The 13,267-nt window shown below is 42.6% G+C and overlaps 1 protein-coding gene across 2 annotated transcripts in view; it reads left to right on the top strand.

Annotated features, from left to right (window-relative positions):
• Positions 1-13,267, top strand: part of dock3 (dedicator of cytokinesis 3) — a 310,416-nt gene that overhangs the window by 150,129 nt on the left and 147,020 nt on the right. For both annotated transcript variants that reach the window (XM_079579371.1, XM_079579370.1), the window contains exon 4: positions 5,691-5,746. In XM_079579371.1, the coding sequence (XP_079435497.1) occupies positions 5,691-5,746 (56 nt within the window). The remainder of the gene's footprint in view (positions 1-5,690; positions 5,747-13,267) is intronic.

The following is a 13,267-nucleotide window of genomic DNA, read 5'->3' as shown; positions in this document are numbered from 1 at the left end:
GGAGAGTAAATACTACACTGACAGGAAAGGCGGAGGGAGAGAGGGTTACTGTGCATCCAATTATACAATGGAAATATTTTTTTTCACTCAAACTTTGCTGTAAATACTGTTTAAAGTGACGTTAGCCCGCAGTTAGCTTTGCCCGTTAGCATGTTAGCTTCTTCTTCGTGATTACATTAGTGTGTATTGCTTTCTCCGGACCGGGGGCAGTCACGTTGGAAACATGGTTTTCTGGCCAGAGACACCAGGGGGAGATGAAAGACCCTCCAATCGTCCCATAAACACTTGTATTACCCCCACAGGGACTACGGAAAGGATTTATTAAGGTAAACACGTTACTTAGTACTGCTTTAATGTTGGAGAATCATCTGTTTTGTTCTACCCACAAATTCCCATTTCTGTTTCAGTTTCTAATGTGGAAAATAATGTGTCTGGTCACCCGCCAACACCGTCATTCCCTGAAACTATTTACATGATTCAGCTTTGTTGACGCTTCCTTGCGCTGCCCCTGATAACTGTGCATACATTACTTGCACAGTGACTCAGAGGATGCTAACGTGACGCTAACACACATTCACTTGGCTGACACAGTTCAGTTCTAAAGTATCACGGATATCCCTGGTGCATATCTCCAGTCAGGCGGACATGTTGGATCCTAAAATAGACCCTGCTGTCGGCTCTGTGATGCGGAAGATGAATGAAAGGAAATCTCCCGGCCACACACTTTACTAATTTAAATGCTCTCTTTAGTCGTGAGGCGAATAAAAATCCGCGTTGAGGTTTTTAAGGCAAGTTAATTACCGACTCGAGAGGGAAGAGCTAATCTAAACATTGCAGACAAGTGACAATTACCTTTTACGGCTACATTTACAACGGTGAGAAAATAAAAAGGCATGACAGTAAAACCAAATGGGATGAAGACTTGAAGAAGGAACTGACGGGGATCATGCACCCTTTGGTTACGCTCTGTAGACATCTTTATGCTCCTTCCATGTTGCCCAAGTGAGTTTTTAAGAACTTAAAGCCAAGTCCTGTGTGTTCACGTGTGAGTCCTGAGCCGCTGCGACTGAAACGGTGCACCGCCTCCTGGGTTTGTCCCTGTTTCAGAGCGTGGTGTCCTGCACTGGTCAGCTCCACCTCCTCCTTTCACTTCCTCCTGCGCAGCTCCCTCCGCTCCACAACAGTCTTTGAACATCTTCTGGGAAGAGCATAGCAATTAATCTGTTTTATTCTGCAGTGAACGTCCATTAACCTGAACAAGAGAAGACATGTGTGGCTTAGGTTCAAATTAATGGCAATGTATGACTACTAAAAAATGTGTCTTGTGGCATTCCCCAAGGTTCTGTTTTAGGACCAAAACTATGTACTTTTTATTTGAGTGATATTTGTGATGTACCCAAAATAGTTAACGTGGTTATTTTGGAGATGACACAAACTTATTCTGCTCAAGGCCGGACCTTCAGTTAATCCGTAATGTAGAAACTGAGCTGAATCACTTAAAACAATGGTTTGTGTGGCTTAGTTGTGAGTCTCGCCTGGAAACCTCCGCATTTGTCCCTTTTTTGTTTCCTGCAGCTCCTCTTGTGACGGGGGGCTCTTGGTGCCTCTTCAGTGTCTCAGGTCTAAAAAGTGTTAAGCTCATTAATTAGCTGTTTGTTTACTTTTAAAAAGCTGCTTTCTTCAGGACCGTTATGGACTCTCTGCTGTAAAAAAAAAATCCAAAAAAATCGCCACAAATACACATACGGCAAAGACATTCGAAAGTATAACGTAAAACAATGTGTAACACAGGAACCACAAATGCAGTTCGTAGAAAAAGGCAAAAAAAATGCCACTCACGCCTGTGTCCATTATCTAACCCAGGGATGTGAGGTGTGATTTTCAGCCAGCCTGCCGGAGTCAACAAAAGAAGCTATTTTAGTATTTGCAGCATAGGGACATTTTTGGCACTCTTGGCAGATCCCAACCTTATACCCCTATGCCATGCAGGGGTATAGGCAGGTTTGCTTGCCTATATAGGGCAGATTTTCTTCATTGTGAAAGACCAAGGGCCAAACCTGCCAATTTTAACCCAAAGTAAAGCACCAGTGCCCCAGTGTTTGTGTAATGTGTGCACATTAGATAGATAGACACAGATTAGATTAGATAACCTAATTGTGGGTTCTGTTTGGAAATTTTGAAGTAATTGTTAGATTTTTCACATTTTTAGTGTAGATTAAAGCTTAAGATGTTGTAAGTACTCTGATCTGTGTGATACGATTTTTATCAAAATGATCTTGAGGGCTTTTGAGTTCTATGTTGGAGGGCTTGATGTCGCACAGCCCTGCCCTATGCAGTGTGGAATACATAGACTGTAGAAAAAATGGACGTCTTATGCTCACTCCTCCCCGTTTACCAGAATGACCACGCTCGTGGGGGAATTGATGGCGGATTTACAGACTCCCCCTCCCCAGCTCTGACGAAGCATGTTCCTAAAAAGGACATACGGGCGGGATTTTCACCGTAGACTCGGCCCTTGCGTGACGTGTAGCTCGCGCTGCTCCAATGCTAACAGTCCGACCCTCATTAAGTACGAGATTTAAAAAATTCATATTACGAAAACCAGCCTGGTTTCATATATTGTGATTAACCCAGCGTTATCTCAGGAGGAATATCTAGCCTATTCTGGTGTTGAAACAATTGAAACCAGGCTTTAAAGTAGTTTTTAACGTGTCTAAAGTCCAATGCTTTTCAATGGGGGCCTAGCGGCGATATGGAGGTACTACAGCAACGGCGGAGCAATGGCGGCCCCCACATTTGTGGTCAAAAAGCAGAGCAGCCAGCGGCCATTGGTGGAATACCCCGAGTACTCCCTAACTCAATTTTTAGTGATGCTTTTAAGAAAGTATGCAACAACAATGCCTCTTCAATGACGATGTTTATTATTTTTATATATTTTTATGCTCACAATCCTTCAAACACATTCTTAGTCGTACAATTCACTGCTAAAGAAAGAGTAACATGCGAGTTCAACCTGGATAGACTCAAACAGACAAAAGCAGCGATTAGGAAGATTTATTGACATGTATATTAGTTTTGGCGATCAGACCCCGGCGGTAACATCGATGTATGAAAGTCAGTATGGATGAAAAGCTTGTAGTTCAGGATGTCTTCCCTGGAGCCTGGACACTGGTGGTGGTATGGAAGACCCGTGAAGATGCAGCAGGTAGAAGCCGCGGACGGAAGAGGCGGAGATGGGGCGGAGGTGGGGCGCAACGCAGCTGGGAAGCGAACGAACTATGATTGCTGGGGCTTAAAAGGGCGATGATGGCTGAGGTGGAGGTGTGGCCCTCTCGGAAGCGATCATTGGCTGGAGGTGATGCTGAAATTAGTCTCCTGGGTTGAATTAATGCCTAGGCTTCATTAGTATTATATTTTCCTTTCTTTTTTAATGAAAGAATTCTAAGTATCCCGTTTTCTTGGCCTGGTGGTGCTTGGAACATCACGTTTGAGAACCTCTGGCTCAGCCCCTTTTTAGCTTGAAACATCTGCGTTTTTGCACGCAACAAATCTTAATGTGCACTAAAACACAGAACACGTCACCGGGGTTTGTTCACGGATTAAAAAAAAGCCTTGCATTAAGATTTAACACGGATAAACAATGTCACACCCCTTTCCCATCAATGCACAACATGCCTTTCACATGAAAAATGCACAGAGGATCAGAGAAACCAGCAGCAAAACATAAGTCTTGCTCTGTACTATTAGTGTCACATAAACCAGGGGAGCACGCAGCGGGGAAATAAAGCTTTTAGAGATGGAGCTAAAAATATGTCCCACGCCACGCTGCAGTGGTTTTCTATCTGCAGGAAACAAGTCTCATTAATGCTAAGTGTTTCATTTTGGTTCTGAAGATAGGGGATTTTTTACAGCTCAGCAAAACGTGACTTTACATAAGAACCTCTAACAATGACAAGACGCGACTGGAGTGACAATAGATTATACTGTATGGAGCCAGACAGTGAAATGAATGATTGGATCTTTGGATTTCGCAGAGGATTATGCAGCTGAGCAGAACAGATTGAAAATACAGTTTAAAGGGTCTGCAAATATTTAGGCTTGGCAAAGATTTCTGTTGGATTTGGATTGTCCAGGAATATGGTATCATGTAGCAGAGATTTTCAATTATCGTCGGCTGGACTGGGTTGATAAACACGGACGGCGTCTTTGGAAATGCCCATATATGGTCACGATCAAAGCAGCAAGAGGGAAAACTAAGAAGGGAAAAAAACAGAACTATCTCCCATTCCTTCACCATTACTTTAACTGAATTATGAATAAGGATACAGAGACATGAAGAGGAGCGAAGTGGTTCAACAGCCCATAAACACATGAGTTAACAGACAAACAGACTTCAATATGTACAAATTAATGGCACTGTATCACTACTAAAACATGTGTCTTGTGACGTTCCCCAAGGTTCTGTTTTAGGGCCAAAATTATTTATTATGATTTTGAGTGATATTTATAATGTACCCAAAATAATGTATATGGTTATATTTGCAGATTATACAACCTTATTCTGCTCAGGAAAGGACCTTCATCGGTTAATCCTGAATGTAGAAACTGAGCTGAATCACTTCTAATGAAAAGAAAATTTTTTCTTCATAACATCAGATAAAAGGCTTTCTGCTAATTAGAAAAATATGTCTCTGTTTCTCTCTGCAAAATTAAGATATTTTCATATTTAAAGTAAGCCTTCCTGTTGGATGGAAAACATACTTTTGGAATTATTGTCAGAAAAGCCTTAAAAAAGAGTATGTAATTTTTCTGTGTGATCAGATGTTTAGAAAGAGCCTTGAGGTTAAAATCAGATAAATCCCATTATATTTAATGGGCTGAAGTTCTGTTGGACCAATGACATCATCACTTAACAATGGCATAGAGTTTAGGACATTTTTGCTTCTTCAGGTCCAGATTATGTCTGTTTCATCCCATGTGAAAAAAGAATGTGTCATCAGCTGGAACCGATCCTACAACATCTGACCTATAAAGCTAATGCCCGATGAGTTGAGCCAAAAGTCACAAAACTAGTCTTGTCTAGTCTAAATCACAAACTTCCCAGGCCGAAGTGACGTCCCAGCACGCTCCTGCCGTCCTTAGTGGACGGATCATCTATTTCTTATTTACACAAAGAACAGTTTCACTAATTAAAGCAGTACTAAGTAACGTGTTTACCTTAATAAATCCTTTTCTTGCCTGCCACCGGACCGGAGCAAGAAATGCACACTAATAGAATCACGAAGAAGAAGCTAACAGGCGAAGCTAGCTGTGGGCTAACGTCACTTTAAACAGTATTTACAGCCAAGTTTGAGTGAAAAACATTATTTCCATTTAATAATTGGATGTACAATATCCCTCTCTCCCTTCGCCTTTTCTGTCAGCGTATAGTATTTGCTCTCCAAGACAATTAATAAGTTACATTGCAACTTGCTATGACACCTGCAATTGCGCTTTTGGCCTCCAGGGGCAAGAGTTACTTAGTACGGCTTTAAAACAGTCCTTGTTCTGCGACAAACAAAGCCCCGCTGCTCCTGTAATTTAAGTCCCAATATAGAAGGGAAACAAAACATGGTTTAAACTGCTAAAACTGTAGCTTGTACCAGACAAACATGTTCTGAAATGCCGGTACTTTCTCTTTTTCTTTCCAGGGAGTGTTTCCTGCCACTTACATCCACCTGAAGAAAGCCATCGTCACAAACCGAGGGTGAGTTTATTATCTGATTATTCAAGCTTTTTAACACACTTTTAGACAGCTTTCACATTGGTTCTGGTGTGTTTTATAACTATATATAACTATACTGGCCACATTGAGCAAATAAATGCACTGTTCTCCGAAGGGTTTGCCGCCGGACCATCTACGCCTGCTGTTACTTATCAAAGTTTGACACCGAGAGTTCATTGCGCTTTGTTTTCAAGCTTCTTGTTTTAGCAAAAGTCAGCTCGATGACATTTGCAGTGCAGCGATCAGTTGTTTGGAGACCTCTCTTTGTAAAGTTCTTCGTTCCTGATTCCTCGCAAAGTTCGAGATGGCATATTTTAATACATTTGCATAGTGATTGGAAACGCTTCTCCCTCTAACGCCGATTAATCAGAGTTACACTGTGCGATTTGCATAGAAGGTTTTTTTTAATTACAGCCGGCAAGAGTAAAGTAATTGGAAATGTTAATCGGTACAGTGTTTCAGATGGACCTCGGGGATACAGAGGTCTCAGTGCAAAGTTTGAGACTGTACAAAAGTATTGACGGGATAAGACACCGTGTTTGGCGTAGGCGTTTGCACGTAAAGATGTTATTGTAAGAATTTGAAGCAACACTTGACGGTTGAGCCAGGAGCGTACGAGCTAAAAGCAGGTTGTTCTGAGATAGAAGAGTCAAAAGTGCTTTAAATATTAATGTAAAGTCATTATCAGATCCATCCAGGAGCACATCCGTTTAAGCCTAAATATGAAATATGAGAGGATACCTGTATAAAGCATATTATCTGTTATTCTCTTAACCCATCAGAGGTCGTAATGTTTACCTTTCAGGCTAGGAACTTAAAGGCACACTGCATAACATTATGGCCTATACTGTTGCCATCAGTACAAAACATGCCCCTAATGACCAGCTCGACACAGAAAACGCTATCACTGCAGTGGGTGATCAGACAATGGATTTGTATATGAACCTAACTTGTTTAAATCTCAAATCCTGCTGCCTTTACTCACATCTCCATGGAGACGTCCCCACTCCCGGTGAAGTTACAGTCCTGTCTCAGGAGAGCAGAGCCGCTCACAGCAAAAACACATGTTTGTTTGTATATTTATGAGGTATTTCTCAATGATCAACGATGATTGTTCGGATATTTTTAAATGTTCAGCCATCCGAATGGGCTCGTGACAGGCAGCACACATGGCATGACTCGTGTTTGTCATTAGTCTTGTATTTTTATTTTATTTTTTACAAGACCACAGACCACAGGTCATAAACCTGAAAATAAAGAAATAAATCAATGTTACAAATATATCCATTGAATACAGGATGCAACAAAACATGTAAGTTGTTACATATAATATGAACATAATAATAATTACTACTGCAAACAAAAGCCCCATCATCTAAATGCTTGCAGCCTTTCACAGCAGCCTCGAAAATGCCGCAGACTACATCTCCCATCATGCACAGCGTCTAGCACGCATGCGCAGAGTACAGCTCCCACACGCTAGGTACTTTGTATCTTATTATATTAACTAAATAATTTAGAGCTTTACAAAAACGACACCTCTGCCGCCCGCCACACAACCATCTGCTACGTTAGCTTACTGGGTAATTTATGTGTGGGCACCGAGGGCGCCGTGCACGGTACTTTAATTATCAATTAAGCCCCCCAACACGGACATAGCGCAACAATCCCAACAACTACCCAAGTACTAGGCTTTAAACTTCTTAAACTAACGAATAAACAGACTGTAGCTCATGTTACACACTTTTCATGTCACTAATTTGGTACATACCAACGGGCTGTGTGCTCCTGACGATGATGGTGATTACAATGATGGATGCTGCTCATTAACATTTTGTAAAGTTTACGGCACAACAGTACGTAACAAAACTATAATTATTATGAAATGAATATAAATTACTCGAAATAAATGTTATTTATGAATTTAAACTCCACTGCTACCAATATTTTAATCACATTATTTAAAACTATGAATTTTGCTATTAGACTTTTTAACTTGTGACTCAAAGAACCGAACAATGAATAAATGCTTGTTTTTCAGTTTTATCTATTGAGTAAAATTCTTTGCAGTGTAGCTTCATGCACGTCATTTTTAATGTAATTTGGGCACCGTGTTTTCCGGACTATAAGTCTTACCGGAGTATAAGACGCACCAGCCAAAAAATGCCAAATGAAGAACAAAAAACAACAGGCTGAACAGGTGTATGGTTTGCTAACACATTGATGGTTGATCCACGGAGCCCCTCTCCCCTCTATTAAGGACATGTGCTCCACCCGTCTCACCCGCAAAGCGGTCAGAATCACCAGGGAACCTTCGCACCCACAACACAGTCTCTTCAAGGTTATGCCTTCAGGGAGGAGACTGCGGAATCTACGGGTCAGTTCCAGTCGACTGAGGAACAGCTTCGTACATCGGGAAGCTGAACTCCCTGCCCTCCCTCTCTCCCCTCTTCCCCCTCCCTCCGCTCCACAATCAAGGATGAGAGACATAACTTCACAGGGTTTGACAAACAAAAACTCTTGAATCTTGAAAAAGCTTAATAACATGCAGGGCGCGATGTTTAAGAAAGCTGAAAGAAATCAAGCTGTCCCTTCGCTCAGCTGCGTCCAGACACTCGCTCCGAGTTGAGCGTGATGGGGGCGAGCGGAGAGACAGCAGCCCTCGGCGTTGGACACCCCTCGCATACGCAAATTTACCAAATGAGAAGGATTTAATTGATCAGAAACTGTCACATTGGCTGCGGAGAACTTGCAGAGTTATAGAAAACTTGTTGGAACAGTTCAGCTACAGCCGGAGTTTATGTAAGTTTGCTACGCGCCCTGTTTGGGAAATCAGCTCCTTCTCTTTTGGACTGAGCCGTTCATGAGGAGCAGCAATGCAAAAGGAAACATGAGGCTCATTTCGACGACCACCGCTGATGCTCTTCAATCTACTTGTTTCCAGAAGCGACGCCCACAGGTCCGGCAACCTGTGGGCGTCGCCTGTGAAGGGACAGACGCAAAGCATGCATTTGCGTTATGACCATCTTTGTGTCAGGCACCAGATCTGGCCCTAAGAGGCAATACTTCCCTTGGCTACAAAGCAGTGTTAATTTTGACAACATATTTATTTATATATTTATATTTTTAGTCTTTTGACTAAAATGCAATTGAATTTTAGTCGAGATTTAGTCAAAAAAAAAGTTTCAGTTTCAGTCTAGTTTTAGTCGACTAAAATTGCAAGTAAATTTAGTCGACTTTGGAATTACAATATTCATTATAATCATATTTAATCAAGTTCCTCGACTTCACGGAGCTGCTCCCACATGAACAAAGCTCAGAGTTGCTCCTTTAGCAGTGAATTTACATGATATGAGGCTCTTTCAGACGGTCGATAGAAGTTTGGATGATTTTAGTCTCTCCTTTTCATTTTTGTTTTAGTCGACTAAAATATCTGGACATTTTAGTCATAGTTTTAGTCTCATGAGAAACTTTTAATTTAGTTTTAGTCCAATTTTAGTCGTCAAAAATATCACTTTGACTAAAATTAAGACTAAATATTTTAGTTGACTGCTGAGGGATCCTTTGACCCAGGGTCTCTATAGCCTGTCCGTCCATGGGAGTGGATCTCTCCTTCTGTGGTTCTCCCCAAGGTTTCTCTTTTCTCCTGCCGGATTTTTGAGTTTTTCCTTGCCGTGCTGGAGAAGCTAAGGATGGGGGACGCCCACGCCGCTCGTCGCTACCTCGTATTGGACATTATATTTGCCTGGATTCACCTGAACCTTCAATTGTCATATTTATTGCTCTGTTTTATTGCCTTGATGTTTGGTGCAGCCCTGTGAGGCGACTTCTGTTGTGATATTGGGCTATACAAAACCATTAAACTTAAACTTAAACTTAAAATGAACACTGCTACAAAGGCTGTGTGCAGGAAATCTTTTGTCCCTTGTGATGTGGGAATTCTGAATGAAGCAACGACTTAAACATAACCACAGTATTTCAACTAGGCTTGTCTGTACTGCCCTAGTCTCATATCTTTATGTTTATGATGTTTAGATTCTATTCTATTCTAATTTACAATGCATAAGAACCCCCCTTCCTCAGACTTAACAGCAGCAGGTGCCTTTAAACTGTATTCAGCTTGTGGTCAGCCCGGCGCTGCACTCAGTCAGCTTCCATTAGCATCACAGTGACCTCTGACCACAGGTGCACATCCGCATACACACTTTGATGCTTCTTCCATTAGACACCGGGTTTGTTTTTCTGTCACGAATAAGCCACCGTGCTCTATAAGGAGAGGCTATTTTAAAGCACGGACTTCCTATAGCTCGCTACTCTGCCGGCTTAGCGCTGCAGAGTCTCGTAATGCTGCAGAACTGGATGGGAGACGCCGCACAGTGTGTATTCCTCCAGGGCCTGTTTCATCAGTTGCACGATATGTTCGGGTTTTCTGATTTGTTTTGTTCATGTGTTTATTTCGAGCAACATTCAGAGAACATTTTCAGCAGGACTGTGATGACCTGAACTCACTGGCTTACGCTTACACGCAATCCAGATGAGGATGTTTTAATGCACGGCTCCACATGAATAAAACATAGCAAATGAAATGCGTGGGCTTTGTACAATTTTAGCAGAGCTTTTAAAAGTTGCTAACTCGACTGGAACTGGGTTGAATGAGTTAAAGGAATAGGCCACCGTTTTTACACACTGAGATATGTTCTTACCTTAGCTTTGACGAGTGAAGACCAGACAGGTCCTCAAGAACTCGTCAAAGCTAAGGTAAGAAAACGGGGGCCTATTCCTTTAAGTGGATGTACTGTAACTGCTCTAAACAAATGTGATAATTCCAGCAGAGTCAGTCCTGTTCTCTCTTATGACAGCATTAAACCAATATGTAGACGCTGTGTGTTTAACTCAGAGCTAACTCGAGGTGCGTGCTGTCCCGGAGTGACTCTGTACATCGGTATATTTGAAGCTGCTTTCTTCTGACAGACGCAAAAACAGGAGCCGAGCGTCTAACGAGCTCAGTCTGACTGCGCTCACATTTACACACAGCATCCACCGAAACTCCACTGCTCTTTATGCAAACTCTGAGATGAAAGATGGGACGAAGTCAGGACTCGTGGATGTTTGCTTTGGGACGCACTGCATCACTGTGTAGGGTTATGTCGTTTTTGTAGGGCAGTTAAGTGGCACTGACTCTTGATCTCTCATAAAAGGAAAGTGCTAAATTAATCACGTAAAGTGTTGGTCCTGAGCCGCTACGACTGAGCCACGCCACCGCTGTAAGTCCATCTGACCAGCATGTTTTTGGAGGTCGGGGAAACCGGAGCACCTGGAGGAAACCTGGCTGGCTGCCTTCAGTCTCCTCTGCTCCTCTGAAATGGTGCACCGCCTCCTGGGTTAGTCCCTGTTTCAGAGCGTGGTGTCCTGCACTGGTCAGCTCCACCTCCTCCTTCCTCTTGCACAGCTCCCTCCGCTCCACAGCAGTCTTTCACCATCTTCTGGAAAGAGCTTAGCAGTTAATCTGTTTTCAATGATATCAATGACCTTTATTTTGGAGTTTCCCAGTCCTGTCTTAATCATCTTTTTTTTTAACAATCAACATCACCCCAGTCCTTTTAGCGTTGCATTGGCTTCCAGTAGAGTTGATTTTATAATTCTTCTTTTTGGTTTTAAAGCCCTGAATGGTCTTGCCCCTTCGTACTTGTCTGAACTTTTCTTAGGCAGATCCTTGAGGTCGTCAAACCAGCTCTTGCTAGAAGTGCCCAGGACCAAGTACAAGCACTGGGGTGATCGGTCCTTTTCAGCAGCTGGACCCAGACTCTGGAACAAGCCGCCCCCTGATATGCACCATCACTGACTTTGGCCTTTTTAAATCCAGGCTCAAGACGCATTTATTCAGACTGGGTTTTGACACTAAGTAGCACGGCGACACTTTAGTACATTTTTTCTGTTTTATTTTTTGTTTGTATGTATGTTTTTAATGGATTTTATGTGGTTTTATTGTAAAGCACGTTGGTTGCCTTGAGTGTTGTAAAGGGCTCTATAAATAAAATTGATTGATTGATTTTATTCTCCAGTGAACGTCCATTAGCCGGAGCAATAGAAGGCATGTGTGGCTGAGCTGTGAGTCTCGCCCGGACACCTCCTCGTTTGTCCCTCCCTTGTTTCCTGTAGCGCCTCTTGTGACGCCTCCTCTGTGCTGCAGGTGTGGGGGCTTTTGGTGCCTCTTCAGTGTCTCAGGAGCAGAAATGTGTAGGTCTCAAATGAGTTAATAAGCTAGCTATTTACTTTTAAAAAGCTGCTGTCTTCAGGACCATTATGGGCTCTCTGCAGTAATTAAAAAATCCACCGAACCCCACAAAAACACGGCAAAGACGTACAAACGTGTCCAGTACAACAATGTGGAACACAGAAGCCACAATTGCAGCTCGCAGAAAAGGCAGAAAATGCAGCTGTACCGAGGGAGAGGGAGGTTGCTGCCTGTTTACACGTCGCCATGACGCCGAAATAGGATGATGTTGTGAGTGTTGAGACAAACACATGGAGGTCAGGATGACAAGCCTGGGTTCAATAATGACGCAGAGAAGATCGAAAAAGTTTCAATGGGAAGTCTATTACAGCCCACCAACAGCATATAAAACCCTTGGCAAACAACAAGAAGGTGGTAAACGAGTCTTAACTTGGCTTACAAGTTAGCAGGCGCTGTTTTCGTCTTTTTTTTTTCCAGATTTGGAAGGGGTTAAACACACAGCACTGCATTAATTTCTTTGAATCAGAATCAGATTGGATTTCTTTTTGGGTGATAACGTGCAACATGAAACCTAAATGGCAGGATATCCAGAGAATGTCTTGCACCACTCTCTGCCTGTTAATATAGGCAATAGAAAGGTCTCGTATACTTCAAGGAACACCTTTGCAACCTCCAGTGCTGTTTTTCAGGGACGTGTCAGCATTAGCAGAGCATATATTAGCCCTGATCTTGTGCAAAGGGAAGATGGAAGTTGGAATAGGGAAGCCGAAGATGCACTTACAGCCGGAGGCAGTGAGATTCGAGATGAGAGCAGAAGTCTGGTCTAGTTAGTAAATAGTCAGATGTGGGGAGAGAGGGGGGGAGGGGGGGGAGGGAGAGGAAGGTCAGTGGAGGTGAGAACGGGAGACGGCAGAAAGATTAAAGAGAAAACAGTTGGAGGGGAAAAATCTTATGGAGCAATTTATCAGGATGCGAATAAAGGGACATACTGCGTGGAATGAAATAAAAAAGATGTATTGAGTGAGGCAAAAACATAGACTTATCTTTTCTCCTAACCAGCCGCATCGTGAGCCGTGTGGATGCTTTATTTTTATACTGGATGCCCTGCCTGTCAGACACATAATAGCTATGGGAGTGAGCAATGAGGAGGCAGTGTCTTGTTCAGGGACACAACAATTGCACCCTGTCTTACCAAAAATAAAGGCGCTTCCTGGATTTAACTAACTGTTCTGATCTGGGGTTGCTAAAGTTGGTCAGAGAAGGTTCAG

This window comes from Gobius niger, assembly GCF_951799975.1.
Source record: "Gobius niger genome assembly, chromosome: 20".
Taxonomy (NCBI): Eukaryota; Metazoa; Chordata; class Actinopteri; order Gobiiformes; family Gobiidae; genus Gobius; species Gobius niger.
Note: the sequence above shows the minus strand (reverse complement) of the source record. Positions and strands in the feature narration are given on the sequence as shown.